The sequence below is a fragment of the Corylus avellana genome, chromosome 9, assembly GCF_965113065.1.
Source record: "Corylus avellana chromosome 9, dhCorAvel1.hap1.2, whole genome shotgun sequence".
Classification (NCBI taxonomy): domain Eukaryota; kingdom Viridiplantae; phylum Streptophyta; class Magnoliopsida; order Fagales; family Betulaceae; genus Corylus; species Corylus avellana.
Window position 1 is genome coordinate 14,878,165 of NC_142498.1, and position 23,073 is coordinate 14,901,237.

The 23,073-nt window shown below is 34.9% G+C and overlaps 1 protein-coding gene across 1 annotated transcript; it reads left to right on the top strand.

Moving 5' to 3' along the window:
- Nucleotides 1–7,368: 7,368 nt before the first annotated feature.
- LOC148583844 (uncharacterized) lies at nt 7,369–8,319 on the top strand. The gene has a single exon (XM_088510790.1). It carries the CDS (start codon nt 7,369–7,371, stop codon nt 8,317–8,319), a length of 951 nt encoding a protein of 316 aa, XP_088366916.1.
- Nucleotides 8,320–23,073: the final 14,754 nt, after the last annotated feature.

Below are 23,073 nucleotides of genomic sequence, written 5' to 3' on the forward strand. Positions count from 1 at the left end.
CTTCAACAGACCTTGCCCAATAAATATAATTCTTTCCATTGAGCTTCACAAGAGTCATAGGGGCATTAACAAAGGAAGTTTCAAGTTTAGAGGCCATAATCTCAACAACAAAGAAGCCAGACTCCACAGAAATACAAACAAAAGGAGCAACTGTAACAACCACTTAAAGGGAATGAAAAGAAAAAAAAAACAAAACCAGAAACTCGGGCGGAGGCTCGCCGGAGACTGGCCGGAGACTCGCCGGAGACCGTCGAAACTCGTCGGGGACAGGCAGACCACGCCGGAAATCCCACTGGAAAGACCAAAACCAGAAGCTAAACCAAACAGGGACCTGCGCCGGAGACTTACCGGAGGCTCGCCGGAAATACACGGAAACACGCCGGCGTCTGACAGACCTCACCGGTGATACCAAAAAACACGGCGACAGACCCAATCAACTACCACAGAACACGCCGGCAAACCACCACAGACCCAATCGACGACCACACTGCAACGACGACCCAGTTTCTGCCAATCATCACTGTAACCTGCCGGCAGCCATATACGTCACCAACAACCATAGACTAGACCGGAAATACACCACAAACCACGTCGGCAACCATCTATCCCCAATTACTATTTGTGGGCATGAAGCCCACGTCTCACAGTTCTACGCTCAGTAGAATAAAACTAGAATTTGGGTAAAAAAAAAATATATTAATAAAGAAGAGAGGAAGAAGCGGGGTGGGAGAGTTATGGCTCTGATACCATGTTAGAGGGATTTAGGGTTTGCATGGAAAGAGAAGAAAGAAGAGGCTGTATGTTTTTTTTAACGTAGCCTTCTCCTCTCATACTTCATATATATAACTAAGGTAACATTGAGTACAAAGACCAAAATACCCCATATAATATATTAACCCTAATATGCTCATCTAAATGTGGCAAAGGCGCCAATATTGAAATCCTAAAGATACATGATTAGGGCTTTAATTGAGCCCTAACTAAAGTATTAGCTACACATAATTTGGATGTAAATCATCCCCATAAAAAGAAAATAAAAAGGAAAAGAAGAAAAACCAAAAAACCCTTCTAGCCTTCAAATCTTCTCTCAAAGCTTGTGTTTGCTTCCCTCTCTTCTCTCCCTCATTTGGATGAATTGAGGGTTTATTTATAGAGTTTGGAACAGCCCTAGACGTTCTTGTGCAACATAACAACTCAAAAATTGAGTTGGAGTTGGATTCTAGACTTTTAAACAGTGCAAAACTCTGTCAAACCGTGTTCTCTACTGCCCAGAATATGACTGCACTCAATCGTAGGAGGGGTGCTCGATCACATTACTGCGATCAATCCCACTAGTTTGGGCCCTCAAGGACATGACTGCACTCGATCCTGGCTGCTTGTGCGCTCGAGCTTAATTTGGCATGCGCTCGATCCCTCGTCTCCAGCTTTTCCCGAAAATGTCTTTTAAGTCTAAAACTTGCCGGAAACGCTTGCTTTTCTTTAAAATCCTAAAAATGCAAGAAAAAAAAAGATACCCACACACACAGAACATCAACTTAGAACAAAACTAAGAGATTAACATATATGAATTAAGGGGCTAGAATGTGTAACATTCAGCACTTATCAACTACATGAAGAGCGGGACGTCCTATAAATTGTGTAGTAGGATTATAAAGGTATAAGTTTTCCTATTCTTTATTGTTAGAGGTTTGGTTGCCCTTGATAGGTTTTTCCTTTTTAAGGTTTTCCTCTTTGTCAACAAAAAATTGTGTTGTAGGTTTATTGATAACATTATTATTGTGTTGGGATTAAACTGTATTAAATATTTATTTTTTTGTATGGTCTATGTTGTGTTATTTTTTCCCCTGTGTGCATGGGGTATGAACCTTAGGTTATTAGAAACGCTACCTTTTAGTCTCGAAACCACAAAGATAGCCATAGGCCCATGCCTGATCCCTAATCTGTAATACCCCGAAAATAAATTAGGGTTAAGTACACTCTAATTATGATGCTAGGGTCGGTTCTCATTTGATAAAGTGTAAGAAGTTGGACTCTTTAAGAATTTATTGCTGCACCGAATGTTCAACAATGGTACCGAGAAAGCATTGGAAACACCATCTGAAGAGGGAAATCTTATATTTTGAACCCCAAGAAGGCACCCAAAGATATTTGAATGGTTGCCATGACGTTCTTCTCGGAAAGTGCTTTTTGGAATGGGGTCGCATGCGCAATTCCAAAACCCGTAGCAAGAGTTATGCCTGTTTTACTAAACACTGTGCAGTCGGTCAAACTGCTGAAAGGTCAACGGTGAATGTTCGCTAGTGCTGGTGGAGAACATTTGATTAGTAGAGAACATTCGCTGGTTTTGGCAGTTCATATAGACATGCTTTTCATGCGTAAGTCCAAAACTACACCGAACATTCACTAGGGACCACCCGAACGTTCGCTGACCAATTTTTAGACACTGGATAATGGTCAAACGCCTAAAAAAAGCTATGCACAATACCCAAACATTCGCTACTTTGCCGAACTGTCATAGCAGTGCCCATAGCTTTTGCTACCCTATAAATACCCCTCCCCACTCGACCTTTATTCTACCCATGTTGCCCTCTAGAACATCTGCTTAACTGATTTTGTGAGTTGTGAGAGTTCTTGGAGGATATTGAGAGATTTCTTGAAGGTTTTGTTTCAAGGAGATAATCTTCTAAGATTAGCTTGTTTCTTACTTAGTTGTTATATTGTTTAAGCGCTTTTCATAATTAGCTTAGTTGGTAGTTTTGAGCTTCTAGTTATGTTATTGCCCTTAAGCTTGGGTTAGCATTTCATTTTTGTTGGACGTGTTTTATTATGCACAAAGATGTTATTTTGGGCTAGAAATATGTTAGGAATCTTGTTGTAGCCTTACAACTTGCTTAGGAGTGATTCAAAGGCTATTTGGTTTGAAATAGGTTTCTTGGAGAACGTTCGCACTTTCTGGCCGAATATTCACTAGGTTGGCAAAACGAGCAGAAACTCAGATTAGGCACTTTTAGGTTTAGGACTCATTTTAGCTTGGGTTTAGAACTAGTGATAAATCATTTTTCAGTATTCGAGGTTATGGAGCCTCAAGAAGATTTTATGGAGGAGCCTTACGACTCGGGTGAGTACAAACTCACATGAATACTTGTTACTTTTTTCGCATTGCACGACTATTTTATATATATCAAACATGCATATTTACAACTCTCATGAAATACATTTTGGACTACTGTGAACTCTACTTTGTGAAAACGTATGAGTAAAAAGATAATCAAATGATGAGACTTGTAAAATCATGCAAATAAAAGACGGATAAGATTAATTGCATCGTATGTCATGGTACATCGGTATGTGCGGGATAACGGCCATGGGCTTACTATACAATTTAACCCTATGGTCAAATGTGTGTATATTTATATGGGCCTTGGATCCAATGGTTATTCGTGATTGGCGCAGCCTTGTTTGATTGGTTGATAACTATAGGACAGACATCATTAGTAGCGTGGGCCACCCGAGGTCGAATTCAGCCGAGCTGCTAGTGATGGACGGTAGCATACAATATCCAGAACACTGATATTGTATTACAAGTCCCTTAGGACAACGTCAACCCTGCCGAGAATAGGTAATATATCGGGTAGACCATACAGTTTAAACATTGACATAATTCTCATATTACTGGATATATTATATCTGTATTGCATCCATGATAAACTGTCACCTCATAATGCTGCATGTGCTTTATAAATAACAGAGTTCACCATTTAATGACGGGTACATCATGTGCATTTTTACTCACTAAGTCGTCGGACTTACCCTTGTATTATTTTCATCTTTTTCGCCCATACATATATTTGTGTTGTTATCGATAGTTTAGCAGAAAATAAATACTACGATGCATCCAGTTATTGTGGAGGACTTGATCGGAGTGACGCTTAATGGCTTATTGTGAGATTAGGCGGGTGCTCATGGTAACTAGTACTTTTGGTTGATGTTGTATACTTAAGAGTCTTGATGCATGCTTCTACATTAAGGTATAGCATGGGTCCCTTGTAACAATAATGTGTATAGTATAGTATTTCAGCTATTGTGATGATCCTTGGTAGATGCTCTTGTTATAATGATTAATGTTTATAAAATTTTAATGCTTTCTACTGCTCAGTATCCTCTCTTTTTAAGGAGTAGAAATCTCTGAGTCTTGTTCCTCACAGAATAAAGGTGGGAGACGAACCGTGTAGTTAATTAATTTCCAAGGCGTTTCATAATCAAATAAGTTTTCTTGAGGTCCCAGCAGCATCAAATCCCAAAGGACTTATTGGCATTTTAGGACCTACACTCTGCCTCTAAGCTTGCCTGGTTGGGTGCCCTAGTTCCTCGAGAAGAATCTCGGTGATAGTAGCCTGAACATTCTACTCCCTCTCGATATTTGGGAACCCCTGTTTGGCGCCTTAACAAATGTTTCTCTAGGCTCAGGAGGGACTTCTTCAGTAGCAACTTGAAGATTTTGATCCCTTTCTCAGTACTAGATTTGCATTCGAAAGGCCTCAATGGGTGGTACAGTTTCCACATTGATGGAGAAGATCTATTTGGACCTTCGACATCTACCTCGGCATGGGCTCATATTGGGACAAGTCGATAGAGCCCATTGCAATTTCCACAGTCAGGGCCTCAACAAAGGGTCCTATGCTGTTTGAAAGTATCCATAACCATGCCCTTAATGAGACCCTAGAAGTCCTATCAGTTCCCCAGAAGCCTCCAACTTCCTCTTACTAGAGCAAACTAAAGGTTCACAATCGAACTCACTGGTTGTCTTGTGTCCCATGCTAGTAGGAACCGTTGAGATATGGGTTTGGACTTGATGGAACATGAACATTGGGTCTCAAGATTAGAGAAGCCTTAGCCCTGCGTGCAAACCCTTCTTCCATCACATCCTCAAAGAACTATCATAAATGTCAAGACAAAATTTGGGCAAGGCATTTATATAATCTGGAAAATAATAATAATTATTATTATTATTATCATTACCCTCATCAATCCTAGTACAATTAATTCTTATTACACTTTTTGACACATTACCTAAAGGAATTGTGGGGTAACTATTGGGAATTAGGGCCAGGGATTAACCCAGAAAGCCCATTCCACAGACACAACATGTCGGCCATATAGTGTCGTGTGGAGCAAGGGATACACTTCAACAACAAATCAAATAGCATCAAATCCCCAATTACCACGTAAGATCTCAAATCTGGGTGAATCATGAAAACCCTACAATGAAGCCTAAATCTCGTGATATGGGGAGATCAATCATGGCTCTAATTGCTAGGTAAAACAAGACTCTAATTGCCAAAACGACAACTATAAAATTGGTCCTCCAACCAGGTATGAGGGACTTCCCTTCGGAAAACTCTTGGTTATACACTAATTCACAGTTTTCTCTCAAAGAATACATTGCTAACTTAGACAAACTATCTCTCACGGGCACATGCCGACAAGCTTTTTTGCTTACATATTCTTATTTTTGTAAGTTACATCATCTCGGTGCTCATTATCCGGAAAACTATCCCATCATGTGATATTGTGATCATGGAAGGGTTTGTGCCATTCAATGCCATTCACAGGTATATCTTTGCCATGGTTCATATTATTATCATTCTTGGGTATTCATATATAAAGTTTGGCCCAAAATTATATTAGGATAGTTTTGAATTTACCAAGTTCATATCTTTTATTATTATTGTTGGGAATAAAATCACACTACAAGCCCATTAGATTTTGAGCCTTAGGGCCAATGACAGGCCCACATGGCTATTAATTGAATAGCAGGCGATACAATCCAAGTGGAGTTCTATTGGAATAATCTGGGTCAAGAAGTCATACTCAAAGTCTAAATTAGAGTAGGAGTCCAAGTCCAATTCCAACTCTTAGGACTCCCAAATCAACTCAAATAAGAAGAACTAGTCCAAGTCTACCTCAACTCTTCAGCCTATAAATAGGCCACTACACAAGGTACAAACAGATCTTATACTCTCTCAAACTCTCATACTATAGAATACGGAATAGGACTCAATTAGTCTCCATTGAGCAGATTGAATTATTGTGCATTGAAGCATAATTTTTCTCCTGGAAACTGACTTAAGTATTGGAGTTTCCCGGCATAGACGCCGGTGGACGACGTATTGCAAATCAAGAACGCCCTGAATAACGCGTAGTTCACACCATACTAGAAACAGTTAAACAGAAAATTGTTCTAACAATTATTATTATTATTATTATTGGAAATATTATTTTCCTTGTCAATATGGCCCTAGAAGGTGGCAAACGATGAAAGGTTTGTTGTAATGTTACAAATATTGGTTTTATTTACCTATTAATTTTTGACCATTCAACATAAAATATATTCATGAGTTTTGACCGTTGGGTAATAAAACCTTTTACAAGTTTTTTAACTGTTGGTTTTAATTCCTTTACCCGTTGGTTTTCTTAAATTAAAAAGCATTTGTCTTCAATATTTACAAGTTCTTTTAGCTGCAGGCTTTAATTCTTTACCGTTGGTTTTCTTAGATTAAAACCCATTTGTCTTCAAGTTTTGTTGACCGTTTGATGATTTGTTGACCGTTTATCTTAAATATGTTGACCGTTGGTTTTATACATTGATCTCATGACCGTTTGTTCTTTAATACATAGATTGCATAATAATGTGTTTTAAAAGAAAAAAGTTTCCCCATGTCTATATAAGCAAGTCTTCAACTTTGACAAAAAATATTACTTTTTAGTGAGATTTCATTTTCATGCTCCAGAATTTTTTCTTTGTTACCAAAGAGAAAAATTAGAGTTATTTGCTACTCAATTTTTCATCCTCTTCAATTTGAGAAAGGGTTGTTCATTTGATCTTCGTTACTTGAAAGTGCGTTCTTAACAAAGGTAGACGCTATAGTCTAATCTTGGGAGGTTGCGTGTCAAGAGATCCGATCGAACCGAGTTATACACTCCGGGAGGCACGAAATCAACCTTTAAGGACAACGCTCTTTTGTGATTCTATAGCTTTGTGAGATTTTTCCTTGCTCTATTTTTTTATTTATTGTATTATATTTATCTTATTGTTAATTGTTTGGATTAATATTATTTAGCATCAATAAGAATTTTTGCACCATCCTTTAATTTTACAACAATCTTAAAGGTTGATTATGGATGCACAAATTCTTGCTGCTGCTAAAGTTCTTCCAGATGCTACAAAAATTGAATCTTTTGATGGAAATAATTTTAAACGTTGACATCAAAAGGTTCTTGCAGTTTTAGACTTTACAAAAATCTCTAGTGCTCTAACTGAGCCTAGACCGGATGAGGAATCTGAAGAACAATCCAAAGAATTAGAAAATGGCTAATACATTATGTGTGAATACTATATTGAATTCTTTATCTAATGAATTGTTTGATGTTTATTGCCATTTTACTATTGCTAGAGATTTATGGGATGAATTAGTTGGTAGATATGTGATTGAGGATGAGGGTACTAAGAAATTTGATGCAAGCAATTTCTTACATTTTCAAATGACTGATGAAAAGAGTATTACTTCTCAAATTCATGAGTTTTATAACATAGTTGTTGAATTAACCAAAGAGGGTAATGGTTTACCCAAAAGTTTTATGACCCAGTGTCTTGTTGAAAAATTACCCGACTCTTGGAAGGAGTATAAACTCCATTTCAAACGAAAGAAGACTTTCATGAGTCTTCAACAAACCATAGTGCATATTAAAATAGAAGAAAGGAATAGGTCTTTGGAAAAGGTTAACAAAGCTAAGGAAATTATTTCCAAAGCTAATTTAGTAGAAGAGAGATCTATTAGGCCTCCACAACACTACAAGAAATTTGACCATAAGCCCAAAAGAAAACCTTGGAATGATAAGAAAAGATTCAACACATCTCATTCTCTAATACAAAAGAAAAAGGTCATTTGTTTTGCTTGTGGCAAAGCAGGTCATTATGCTACGGCATGTAAGCAGAGGACCACCAACAACTACAAAGGATCAATATCAAAAAACAAGGCAAATGTGACGGAAGTGGAAGAGATCATTACAGCTGTCGTATCTGAAGCTAACATGACCACGGAAGTAAAAGGATGGGTGATTGATTCCGCATCTACTAGGCACATTTGTGGAAATAAAGAAGACTTATCGTCCTACACACCAATAAAGGAAAATACTGAGCGGGTAATTGTTGGAGACAATAGATCTGTGCATGTGGTAGGCAAAGGGAAAGCTCTCTTAAAGCTAACTTCAGGTAAAACCCTTTCACTCTCCGATGTTCTACATGTTCCTCATTTCTGACACAATCTTGTTTCAGTACACCTGCTTGGTAAGGTAGGACTTAAGGTTTTATTTGATGGTGCATTGTTACCTTAACTAAGCATGATGCATTTGTTGGTAAAGGCTATGAAGATCAAGGTCTTTTTGTATTAAATGTTGCTAATATTATTAATGAAAATTCATCTTCTTGTGCTTACTTGGTTGATTCTATTAATATTTGGCATGGTAGACTTGGACATGTAAATCTTGGGTACATCAAGAAAATGAAAGAAACTGGAATTATTAATTCACTAAGTGAAACCAATATGGATAAATGTGAAGTATGTGCTGAGGCTAAAATCACTAAAAAGCCTTGTAAATCTATTACAAGAGAAACTGAACTTCTTGGGTTAATACATAGTGATTTGGGTGATTTAAAGCACACAATGACTAGAGGTGGTAAAAAATATTATGTGATATTTGTTGATGATTACTCTAGATTTACTAAACTTTATTTATTAAGATCCAAAGATGAAGCCTTAGAAATGTTCATAAAATACAAAATTGAAATTAAAAATCAAAAGAATAAAAGGATTAAAAGACTAAGGACCGATAGGGTGGTGAATATGAGTCTAATCCTTTTAAGGAATTTTGTGAACAAAATGGCATAATACATGAAGTTACACCTCCTTATTCACCGGAATCTAATGGAGTAGCCAAAAGAAAGAATAGAACTTTGAAAGAAATGATGAATGCTATGCTTGTTAGTTCCGGGCTACCCACTAACATGTGGGGGAAAGCCATTCTTTCGGCTTGTCACATTCAAAATAAAGTGCCTCATAAGAAAACCGGTAAAACTCCTTACGAACTTTGGGAAGGTCGTAAGCCTAGTTTGAAATACCTCAAAGTGTGGGGGTGTTTGGCAAAGGTTATGCTACCCGAGCCTAAAAAGAGGAAACTTGGCTCTAGAACTTGTGATTGTGTTTTTATTGGTTATGCTTGCAATAGTTCATGTTATAGATTTCTTGTTATTAAGAGTGATGTTTTAGATTACAATACTATTATTGAATCTGAAAATGCTATTTTCTTTGAGAATGTGTTTCCTTTGAAAAATAAGGAAAAATTATTGCATGAACCTTCTTTTACTTCTAATGAAATTGTTGATGATGTGCAAGAATTGAGGAGGAGCAAGCGAGCTAGAACGGAAAGGAATTTCGGTAATGATTTTATTACTTATATTATTGATGATGATCCGATATGTTATAATGAAGCAATCAAATCTATTGATGCACCTTTTTGGTTAGAAGCTATTAATAATGAATTAGATTCAATTATGTCTAACCATACATGGGAACTTGTTGAGTTACCTCCTAAGACCAAACCAATTGGTTGTAAGTGGGTGTTCAAGAAGAAACTCAAACCGGATGGTACAATAGATAAATACAAGGCACGCTTGGTGGCTAAAGGCTACAAGCAAAAGCAAAATATTGATTATTTTGACACTTATTCTCCGGTTACTAGAATTGCATCTATTAGAATATTGTTTGCTATTGCTTCTATTTATAAACTTGTGGTACATCAAATGGATGTCAAGACTGCCTTTTTAAATGGTGATTTAGAAGAAGAAATTTATATGGGGCAACCCGAGGGACTTGTAATCCCCGGTCAAGAACACAAAGTTTGTAAATTGGTGAAATCTTTGTATGGATTAAAACAAGCTCCTAAACAATGGCATGAAAAATTTGACAAAGTGATGTTGTCTAATGCTTATTCTATTAATGGTGAAGATAAATGCATTTATAGCAAGTTTAGTAATAATGAAGGTGTCATTATTTGTTTATATGTTGATGATTTGCTTATTTTTGGAACCAACATGAATGTTGTGCATGAAGCTAAAAGATTTCTTTCATCTAATTTTGATATGAAAGACATGGGTGAAGCTAATGTTATATTGGGCATTAAAGTTCTTAAAGATAATAATTGTATTACTTTATCTCAGTCACATTATGTTGAAAAGATGCTAAAAAGATTTGAGCACTTTGATTATTCACCTATGTCTACACCATATGATTCTAAAATACATTTGGTTAAGAATCATGGTGATAGTGTTTTACAAGAGAAATATGCACAAATCATTGGTAGTTTAATGTTCTTGACAAACTGTACACGCCCTGATATTGCATATGCTGTCGGTAGATTGAGTAGATATACTCATAATCCTAGTGTTGAGCATTGGGATGCAATCTCTAGATTGTTGAGATATTTAAAGGGCACAATTAATTATGGTTTATCATATTATGGTTTTCCTGCTATATTAGAAGGGTATTGTGATGCTAACTAGATTTCTGATTCAGATGAACTAAAGCCTACCAGTGGCTATTTATTCACATTTGCAGGAGGAGCTATATCTTGGAAGTCCTCCAAACAAACTTGCATAGCAAGTCCACAATGGAGGCAAAGTTAGTTGCCTTGGAGAAGGCTGGAACTGAAGCTGAATGGCTAAGGAGCCTTTTGATTGATTTGCCTTTATATGCTAACCCAGTTCCACCTGTTTGTATTCATTGTGATTGCCAGGCTGCCATAGCTCGAGCCAAGAGCAAGATCTATAATGGGAAAAGTCGACATATCCGATTAAGGCACAATATTGTGAGGCAGCTTATTGAGACCGGTGTAATATCCATGGATTTTGTGAGGTCAGAAAGGAATTTGGCAGATCCTTTGACCAAGCCACTAGCAAGAAGGCTGGTGAGTGAAACATTGAGGGGAATAGGACTGATACCCAAATGATGACACTGTGATGGATACCCAACCTTTGTGATTGGAGATCCCATGAATGAGGTTTAATGGGAAACGAAGTCACAAGTGATCATGGTGTGGTACTGTCATTCTATGTTATTTCACTATCTTGTTGATAAGATTGTTGATGAGTCCATCCCTATGGTGTAAGACAGTACAAAGATGCAGGGTGATTAAGGATGAGTTTAAAACTCTTAATGGTTCCATAGTCCCTACCTGTTGGAATGGGGTGTTACCTGCACACACTCTTGATGGATACCACCTATGTGAGTGTGAAGGTGGTGCCGCTTCCTATGAGACTTGGGTAGGTCTCTAGAGCACTCATGAAACCCAGTGGCGCATGGCCTGTATAAGGCGCCAACCCGCAGAACAACCCAATTTTTTATTTTTTGTTAATTCTTATTTATTTATTAATTTTCTTTTGGAGAAAGTTATGTGGGTGATAAGTTTGCTTACTTTATGAATTTGGTTAAAAGAGTCTAACTCTACCACAGTTCATTAAGTTCCTACTTATTTATCCTAGTTGTGGTTAAAACTTTCGGGTACCACATCGATGCATGCTTTCAATCTCCTTCTATTCTAATATTTGTAATATCTAGGGGATTGCTGTAATGTTACAAATATTGGTTTTATTTACCTATTAATTTTTGACCATTCAACATAAAATATATTCATGAGTTTTGACCGTTGGGTAATAAAACCTTTTACAAGTTTTTTAACTGTTGGTTTTAATTCCTTTACCCATTGGTTTTCTTAAATTAAAAAGCATTTGTCTTCAATATTTACAAGTTCTTTTAGCTGCAGGCTTTAATTCTTTACCGTTGGTTTTCTTAGATTAAAACCCATTTGTCTTCAAGCTTTGTTGACCGTTTGATGATTTGTTGACCGTTTATCTTAAATATGTTGACTGTTGGTTTTATACATTGATCTGATGACCGTTTGTTCTTTAATACATAGATTGCATAATAATGTGTTTTAAAAGAAAAAAGTTTCCCCATGTCTATATAAGCAAGTCTTCAACTTTGACAAAAAATATTATCAAAAAATATTACTTTTTAGTGAGATTTCATTTTCATGCTCCAGAATTTTTTCTTTGTTACCAAAGAGAAAAATTAGAGTTATTTGCTACTCAATTTTTCATCCTCTTCAATTTGAGAAAGGGTTGTTCATTTGATCTTCGTTACTTGAAAGTGCGTTCTTAACAAATGTAGACGCTATAGTCTAATCCTGGGAGGTTGCGTGTCAAGAGATCCGATCGCACCGAGTTATACACTCCGGGAGGCACGAAATCAACCTTTAAGGACAACGCTCTTGCGTGATTCTATAGCTTTGTGAGATTTTTCCTTGCTCTATTTTTTTATTTATTGTATTATATTTATTTTATTGTTAATTGTTTGGATTAATATTATTTAGCATCAATAAGAATTTTTGCACCATCCATTTAATTTTACAACAAGGTTAAGGTGGTAAGACTGAGGGAAAAATGAAAGGTTAGGGTACGTACGTGGACAAGAGGTACAATTGAGGATAAAAGGCAAATTGATCGGATACGATCAATTTATATTTTTTTTTTCTAAAAACTTATTTGTTTCTATTCCAGTTTCTATTCTCTTTTTCTAACAATTTATAAGAAGAAAATGAGATGGGGCCAGAAGGAAAATTCCCCTTTATTTCCTTTGCTCCCTTTATTCTAACATGAACTCTACCTTTTCTTTCTTTCATTTTCTTTCATTCCACATTTTTAGTTTATTAAGCACTTACTCTACGTTTGGATCTTGAGAAAGAAAAGAAAGACAAGTGGAAATCAGTGGGGTCTAACCTTTGTCACTATTTCAATATAATTTTGAGGAAGGGAGAGGAGGGTACAGACAGTAACCCCTCAAAGCCCCTTTTATTATTATTATTATTATTATTATTAAGAAAAACTTAAGAAAACCATTTGTTTTGACATTATTTTTCAAAGTTTAAAAACACTCAATTAAGGGTATCGAACTTTCAATTTATTTCAATTATCATTTTTTCCATTAATATTGCAAATATCTTTTTTTATATATAAATAAATAAATTCTTGAATCTTTAACATTTTTTTTTCTATATAATAAAAAACATGAGTATTTTGAAAATTTTGACAAGATTTAATGAAAAATTCTAACGAAATTTGGTAATTGAAAGAAATTGAAAGTTTGATACCCTTAATTGAAAGAGTTTTTGAACTTTAAGAGTACTTTCAAAACGCATAGAAGAGTTTTGTGAAGTTTCTCATTTGTTTTAATTCTCTCAAATTGTGGCATTTGACAAGAGATATAATACTAAATTTAATGATTATTTATAATTTGTTGAGCCAAATGCCATTATATGCTCTTAAACCTCCTAAATCCTATCGAATCGCTCATCAAGAAAAAAAAAAAATTAAAAAAAAAAAATTAAAAATTAAAAATTAAAAATTAAAATTAAAATTAAAAATTAAAATCTTGAGGGGATATCATTAACTATGAGGTATAGTTTTGTGTAGATAATGGACCTATAAAAGATTGATGTGAGATTAGGTGATATTGAGGGAAGAGAATGAAAGGCATGATGAGAAAAAGTGAGAAACTCATAACACTTTTGGGTGGGAATGTGAGGGAAAACGAAAAGAAAGCAAGAGATGGGAATGAATGTGGTGACCAAAAATCCCAGTCACACCTGACTCAAAAAGTGGAGGAATAGATTGATTTTTGGGGAGGTGAAAAGAAAGCATAGCGTGCAACTTTATACAATAAATGTGCCCAGACACGCATCCTTTCATTTCATTTCATATTTTTTTTTTTTTGGCTGCCTCTCTCTCTCTCTCTCTCTCCCTCTCAAATATCAGTATTCAGTAATCACAAGTCACGACTACCTTTTGCTTTTCTTTTTCCCAATCCAATTCCCCATTCTTTTTTAACGTACTCCCTCATATAAACATTCCATTTCCTTTTCCTCGGGGACTGCCATTTCTTTTCTTTTCTTTTCTTTTTTCTTGGAATTGGAGCTATGACATTCTCCAAGCTTCTGCAGCGCGTGGTTTACACTGACAAATAAAAAATAAAAATCATTTAGTGGAAGTTCAACGGGAGGTCGTTTCGATGTTTAAGTTAGTGAATGGCTTAGAAAAAAAAGTAAGCAAAGCGAGAGTAAAAGTGATCGACAAATGGAATGATTGTAGTCATGTAGCTTTCAATGATCTATCCCATTTTCCTTTTTATAGTGTTTTTCACACACAATAATACGATTGACAGAGAGGCTTAGGGCTAACAGAATTTGATGTTATGGCCTTCACTCTTTGAGCTCACTTTTCCCTTTTTTTATTTAATTATAACGAAATGTTAGTAATATAGGCGGCAAATGTTATAATATTGTAGATGCAGCTTTTCTTTATACCCACTACATACACCTACTCATTCATGATAATTCTAGTTTGGTTGACCTAATCGAGTTAGGTCTGGCCGGCCTAGATTAGCTCAAGCTAGGTCTGCGAAACCTGGGTGACATTCGGTCGGCTTATAGGATGGACTTGGCTAATTAAGGTCGTACCGAAGGTAGGCTGATTTAATAATTAGGGAAGGCCTACTCTTACCGGAGGTTTATTATATGGTACACCACAAAGTACAACTAAAGATGTAAGGGACATATGTTCAAAATAATCTTACACTTCATTAAAATCATTGATTAACTAATTGATGATAATGTTGTAGAAAGTTGTAGTAATAAAAGATAGAAAAAATTAGGGTTAAATACTCGTTTACCCCCTAGGGTTTTAAGACTTTATTTTTTTCTCTTTAAGGTTTCATTTTTATCATAAAAGGTGACTGTGATTTTCATAAAAACCAAGATGGTACTTCCGTTAAAATTCTGTCCAAAACTTTAATGGATACCCTGTTAGCACCAATCAAATGTTGTTACGTGTCATATAATTAATTTTTTTAAAATAATATTTTTAAAAAAGATTAAAAAAAAAAAAAATTTAAATAAAAAATAAAAAAAATTTGAGGTTGGCTACGCTGGCCACCCCCTTTGGCCATGGGGGTCGGCCAGGCCACCCCCATCTGACCAGTTTGGAGTGGCGAGCCACCCCCAAGGCCGGATGGGGGTCGCTGGGCCACCCCCAAGGAACCCAAGGGGTAGTAGGGGACTATGTTCGAGTTCACTCATCCAGTCGCGGTGTTCAGGTCGGAGGCCAGCTCTGGAATCTCGCTGTTGGCAGAACCGATGACGATTCTGAAACCAGTTCCAACGAGGGCCTTGATTATAGCATCGTCAGCGCCATAGAGCCGAACTTTTCCATTGGATGTGGACTTGAGGAGGTTCGCAGTTGCTGCCAGCGGTGGAAGGTTGATGGAAACTTGGATGGAATTCACACCAATGAATAATTGAGATTTTGTAAGACAAACAAGCAGGATTAGAGCGTATGAACCATTCAACTTGGACACTGGTCTCTGCCACTTAGAATAACCCTTGGGCACCTTGGGGTGGCCCAGCCACCCCCATCCGACCGTGGGGTGCCTCATCACCCCCAAACCGGCTAGATGGGGTGGCCAAGCCACCCCCATGGCCCTCAGCCACCCCCAAATGGCGTAGCCACCCCCTTTTTATAATATATATATATATATAGAAAAATTCATTATATGACACATGGCGACATTTGATTGGTGTTGACATGGCGTTCCGTTAAGTTTTGGACGGAATTTTAATAGAAGTACCATCTTAGTCTTTACGAAAATCATAGGTACCTCCTAGGATAAAAATGAAATCCTAAGGGGGAAAAATAATGTCTTGAAACTCTAGGGGTAAAAGAGTATTTAACCTAAAAAATTTCATTATCCCTTTCAATCAAACATTTAATTTAGAAATATGTTTCCTAAATAATGTACCCTACTGATTTGAAATTTCTAAAAATATTCTGCATAAGATAAAAATTTTCGAAAGAAAATTGAAAGAAGACAAAAAAAATAATAAATAAATAAATAAAAATTTCAAAAATAAAAGGCATCAGTTTACTCTATTATTTTTATTTTTATTTTTAATTTTTTTTTAGGGGGAGGAAGGAGGACATTGCAACTCCAATATTACATTGTTGTGGTACAATAATCAAATTTATAGATTTTGGATAACAGATTGAGTGACTAAATGTAATTTCCTCTAAAAGATAAGCATCTGACCATTTGTAGTATACTAAAACATATTAATTTTTTAGTTCTAAACTCTTAATTCAAATTAGTAACATATCCATACTTATTTTAGTTATAATTAATTTACTTAAATGTTTTATACCTAATTTTGCAATGCATTTATAAAAACATGAATCTAGTTTTTTGTATTGTTTTATATATATATATACACGTGAAATATATGTGTTTGACATTGAGATTTTTAGGGACAAAAAGTATGATCTTAAATCAAATTGCACAAATTTATCGTTTGAAAGTGCATTTCAAAAAAAAAATTACAATTTGAAAACATAGAAAAATATGTATTTTTAAATTATTCGAGTGTTTTTTTAAAATCACATAATTTTAAAAGGTTAAACTGTAATTTTAAAAATGACAAATTGTAGTTTTAAAGGATAAATTGTAATTTTACCAAAAATTTAATTATATTTATAAAAATTATATTTTCAAATCGCACTTTTTAAAACAACAAACTCTATACAGATTTCATATATATATATATATATATATATATATATTATCCTCCCGTACTTGATAAACCTTTCTCTTTTCCACGTAACTATTGTACTAACTTATTCCAAAACGAAAGTCATCATTAACAAAAATATTCTTTAAGTAAATTATGATACGAGGATATTACATTTATTGTGGGGTTCTGCAATTATTCAGACCTTTTCCGTCGTCTAAATGATTAAATTACACTTGTTTGTTTATTGTGTTTTGCAATAATCAGCTGACACCCTTCATCTGATTGCCATCACGTTAAATCATTCTCTGAATCATTTCCTCATGACAAGTCTAAAAGGTAAATAAATTTGTAATTTCGTCTTTTTCATTTCATTACAAATTATAAATTTACTCCTAATCATATCCTCATGACATGCATGGCATAGCTGCAAATATGAATATATATATTTTTTATTTCTTTATAAATGTTTAAAAAGTAGATAAATAATCATTTCCTCATGACAAGTCTTAGGCTATGTTTGCAAAGGGCCGGATCGGACTCAAAAACTCAAAAAATTCTTCTCAAAATTAATCTAAACATTTTTACTTTTTACATCACATAAATCACTTTTTATTACTATTCAAATAAAAAAATTATTATAAAACAAACTCTTTCACTTTTTTACACAAAATATTCTTACATTTTTCTCTCATATCAGTCAAATCTGCTATAATACCATTTCACTCCCTTTTTTTCTTTCCATTGCCAAACACAACCTAAATCATATTCTAAATTATTTTTCTTTTCGTCTTCCTTTATTTCATTACTCCTAATCCTTTGTCTATTGGTTTTATCACTCTTTTATTTCTTTCATATTTTATATTTTATTCTTTTTATCAACTACCAGCTGGAATCCCCCTTTTTTTAAAAAAAAAAAAAAAAACTGAACAACCAATCTTTTGTAAAGGAATTAGAAGACAATATTTAAACAATAAAAGACAATGAGATTGATAAATAGATTTATAATCAAATATGTAATACAACCATTTCTAATGAAAAACACGACAAATAATTAGAAAAATTTGAGATAAGAGTAGAAAGTGTAGATCTTGATAAAATATCAAATTATATCTTTAGAAATATTTATGATCGAAGTCAAAAGAAAAATATTGATATAAAAAAATCTATTTATACAAAGAGGTCCAATTAGAGATAATAATCTAAATTTTCCTAAGGATGAAAGTAATAGACATTTCTATTATTCTATATAACATATTACATTCAAAAATTACTAAATGGAGAAAACATGATGGAATTAAATGATCACTAGTGTATTGAAAGACTTGGATAAAGTTTTTTATTTTTTTTTTTATGTTTTTTTATTATAAATTATTTAGTCCTCGTTTTAGCCACACCACACCGATGCCTCCCTCGGGACTGCTGTGGAGTCTAGATCTTGGCCCTCGTTCTTTAGATGCATTTCCCACCGTCAGTCTCGGCCAGCCACACATCTCTCCTCCATCAAACCACAAAAAGCACAAGAGACTAAAACTTACAAAAACCAATCAGAAATCATCGGCGATTATCATTCATTGGCATCTACCTAGTTGTCGTTTCAGTTGCTTACTAATGGGTTCCGTCCCCATGGCTTTACTTTAGTTACCGTTTTATGAAGCCATTCAAGAGACCATGTCATTTTTTTTTACTCATTTCTTATTATTCAGTTGTATTTTTTGCACTATATATGTTTTTCATTGGGTTGTTGAGAGCCAATGCCTTCGTCGGTATTTTGATCCATTTAACCTTTTTTTTTCCCAATTTTTTGCTTAGGAAAAGAGCGAAAAAAAAAACAATTATCTAGGAGAAGCCAACAGGTAGTGAAGTACAGAGATTGGAAAATTTTCAGTAATAAACTTAAAAGTCATGAAATAAATAATGAACATATTACTGACACGAATAATTTGATTTATTTAACTGATAATTAAAAATATATTTTTTAAATTATTTATTTAATATAAAATTTAGTATATTATTATATTAAAATTAAAAATACCCCTTTTAAACATTTTGCCTTATACCTCAAATTGCACTCAGCCGTCTTTGAATAATGTTGTTGTTTTTTTTTTTTTTTTTTTTTTAATTAAAAAAATTATTTATTTATATAGGTATAAGAATCAAAACCTAAGATTCCATCCATCCCACCCTAAAAATTCCTTAACCCTTTGTCACTGTGTTAATAACCAAATGGGTTCTCATTTTAAAATCCAAACCCTTCAAATTTTTCAATGAATATTATCACTATAGAGTGGTGTCCATAAAAATAAAATAAAAAAGGGGGGTGTTTATGCCTTTATCATAATTGTAATAGTAACCCTATGGACTCTCATTTCGAAACTGGGTTTTGTGTTTCCAGATGAATCTGAGTGCGCACCATGCTGCTTAAGCTCTCCCTCCCTCCAGAAAACAGCCAAGTACAGGTTAAAAACTCAGCAGTTTTTTTTAAACTCTCTTTTCTTCTTTAATGTAAAGAAAATTCTTAAAAAATCACTTACAGCAGATTTTTTCTAAGTGTTCTTTAAATTAACCTTGAGCTACTTACATATGGGTGCTACCCATAGCTCTGGAGCTCATCCTAAGCTTATTTTAATCACCAAATATCTTTCTCTCTCTTTTTTATATTTACCATTTGGCCCAACGCGGTTGGCTTTTAAGTGGTAAGGGTTTTGGCTTTGATAGCATCCCATTAAGTTTAAAGTTTGAATCATCTTGAGTGCGAACAACATTTTAGGGTTATGTTCGTTAGTGAAAGTGAAGTTTTACCTAATTCGTATAGTGGAAACGTTTTGCAAGGATTCAAAATTTGTTGGACAGGAATATTAGATTGATTGGTGTATGAAGCAGAAGAAGAGTATTTAGTACTGCTTATTTCCTGGAGTATTAGATGTGGATCTAATCCAGATTCATTCTAAGCTATGATTGGAATATATACAGTAGTAGTTGTAGTAGTAGTAGAGAGAGATGAATAGACAGTGTAAAGAGGGTAAAGGAAAAAGAGGAGGGAAGCTTTTTTATTACTGAAATCTAAGAGTCTGATTAAAGTGGTCACCGCAAAGCAAAGAAAGTGAAAGAAACAGGAAAAAAGAAAAGGTACGAAAGTATGCTCCTTTCTTTCTCTCTTTCCTATTACATGCAAAACAATGACAACCTAACCCATCATTACTGCCACTCTCTTTCTTCTCTGATCCCCATGAACATGAATCTCTCTATCAACTTTATAAGAACCACCAAATAAAAAAAGAAAAGAAAATTCTCTGAATAAAAAATTAGAAAGAAAAAAAAAAAAGAGAAAAAGGAAGAATTATAAAGAATTAGGGGTTAAGTATATATGTAAGTGTATATACTATAAATAAATAACGTAATATTACTAACTTATTAATAGTATCCTTTTTATTTTAAAATGAGTGTCCTTTGGTTTTCCAGAAGTTTTAAAATAAATACTTACATTTTTAAAAAGAAATATTTAATATATAATAAGTCCCATGACTTAAAAAAAAATAAAATAAAAAAAATAAAAAAAAATAAAAAAAAAAACCTTAAACCAATATAAAAAGAAATTTCTTTATTTTTAACTCTCTATGGACCATACTTCTCTTTAATTTAACCATTTGTTCAGATGGTCTAATAAGTCGTTACATTTTTTTTTTTTTTAAAGTTTAAACTTATTGAAAAAAATCTACTGATGATTTAGCCATCACTCTCATAATGTAATTTTTTTATTTTTTATTTTTACTCAAGAAAGTAGGATAATCATTAGAATTGTTACCAAATATTTCTAATATAAGGTGAAGGTCATTCTGGTAATCATTGTGCACCATTGTTGTTAAGAGAATAACTATAATTAGGTCATGGTGTAAACTTGGTATTTTGAACTCTCTCATTGGAAGCAAACACCTCAACTTAAAATACCAAAAAAAAAATATAACCTTTCACACTAAATAATTTTCATTGTCTTGACAAAATACTTCATAGACAAAATACCCATTGATAAACCATCTAAGTCACCGTCTTGGTTGGTTTTGAAGACTCTAATGTTGAGGGTTCGGAGGTGGGAGGGGTTGGGTTAGAATGAATGGCAAAGTCTATGTGATTGATTTGAATTAAAGATACGGTATTTTCATATCCATTGTATTTGATATTTTTACCTGATGTGTCAAATTTCTATTGAAGGCTATAAAATGAAGTTTTACACCACATCCTGATAGAACGAGCTTTCTTTCGCTAAAAATAGAAAACCATGGTATACTTCGTCACAAAAGACATTAATAAAACCAAGTAGACATAGTAATTAACTTCCAATAACGTCCAAATTCAAGTGATGAATGTACCTGAGCACACGGCGGGAGATTTCAAACACACCTTATCAGTTGAGAATTGGGCCGACATGCTCACGCGGCCAATAAAATTCATGTGCAAAAATCACAAAGCCGATTTACAAGTCCAAAACTAGTCCAAAGAGTGGTTCCATTGTGGCATGTGAATAAAGGATCCACCCAAATAGCAGTGAATTGCACTCCAAGCCAATAAACATGTTCAATTTCACTATGCCCCATACATTCTTAATTTAGGGGATGTAGGATCCAAAATGCCTAGGCCATCATGGAGGGTAACCCCATGATAAAAAATGAAATAAAAGGAAAGCTCAAACAAGGTAAAAGAGACCTTTGGCCCTAAGGTCAAAACTCAGATCGAAGTTATCCCTCGCTAGCTACCCCTGGTAGGCTCTGGTGCTTACGTTATTTCCGTTTCTCAGGTGTGAATTGATCCAACATTTGGCACTAGAAAATTGTGCTAACCTTTTGCATCGTTTGTGAAACGGTTATGCCGAATACTAGATCGAGGAGCACCATGAACAATGGAGGCTTGCACTTGAGAATGGCTGGAGTAGGACCCTCAAACAACACTAATCCACAAGATTAGTGTATGGCTGCACTTGAGAATCATTTGGTGTAGATGTCCCAACATATGGAAGCTTTGGTTCTGCAAAATCAAGAGATTATCCAACAAATTTAATTTGATTCGAGAGGCCATGAGCCCTCTTGGCACAAAGAGCAGAAGAATCCTAATCAGGAGGAGGAGGAAGCGACAAAGGAAGACTGATAGAGCATTGTAGTTTGCAGGGTGGCATTGATTGGCCCCCACTAAATTTCTAAGAGCTGATCTCACACTTTGTGAGCACTCCCAAGGAAGGAAATAACTTGAATGCCATTGTTTAAGTGTTGATGCCAAATATCAGGATATGACTCGAAAGATGAAGAGGAAGCAATATGAGGTAGAAAACGCATTGTAGACCAACTTGCACTTCACTGATAGTTATAATAGTGAGAATAGTGTCACACTACGTCTTGAAATTAAGAAATTGATAATGAATGGAACCCATTTAATTAAACGGGTCAAACCCCATAATCATAACACTCTAATATTATATTGGGTTCATGTCGAATTCACAGGCCATGTCAAAAATGGCCAACCATTATGTCGAGAGTCGGGTTTTGTAAAACCCTGATAAAAGCACCCATTTTAAAAGGATTAAATGACTCACTATGAAAACGGTTAATGCTTTCATAAAACATAGTTTTAAAACAAAAAGACCTAAATCCCTTGTGAGTAGCCCATCCCCTGGAAGTTTCCAAACCAAATCCAGAAATCCCACTCTCTGACCGAAAGTTCGCTAGGGATCATATGAACATTCGCCCTTAACTTAAGTACGAGTGTTCACTAGGGGACTACACAAACGTTCATTGACTGGTCTTGGACCCAGCAGGCAATACCCCCAGAACGTACGCCTGAACCCTTTTATCCAACGTGTAATAGTATCTGGACGTTCACTGACACCGTGAAAAGTAGTTTTAACTCATTCTCCACTTTTTCAAACTAAGTCACGCCCCAAGTTCCTATATAAGCCATGCCTTCGACCCTCAACCTCTCCTAACCTCAGAAAAACCCATTCCATGATCTTTTTACTGTTGTTACTAGTATTACATGTTTTAAAGATGTTTTGACAAGTCCTTATACCTATTTGCTTACAAAGACCAAGAATGTTTTGAAAGAGTTTTAAACCATTCTTTTATTGCTTTAAGTTGCGTGATAAGCATGATATGTACTTTGCATGTGTCTACTTAAGAGCCTAGGATGAGATATATGAACCCTTAGTTTGGATAGAAGCCTCAAAATATAGTTTGGAGCTTTTGGCCAAGACACCTAACTCACTAGCCGAACGTTAGCTCTCGAGCTCGAGCGTTCGACCAGGAAGCAAAGCATTTGTCTTGTAGCTCCAAATGTGCAATGCTAGGGTTCAGCGATCCT

Coding starts and splice junctions, on each gene's coding strand:
- LOC148583844 (XM_088510790.1), top strand. CDS start 7,369: ATGGCTAATACATTATGTGTGAATACTATATTGAATTCTTTATCTAAT.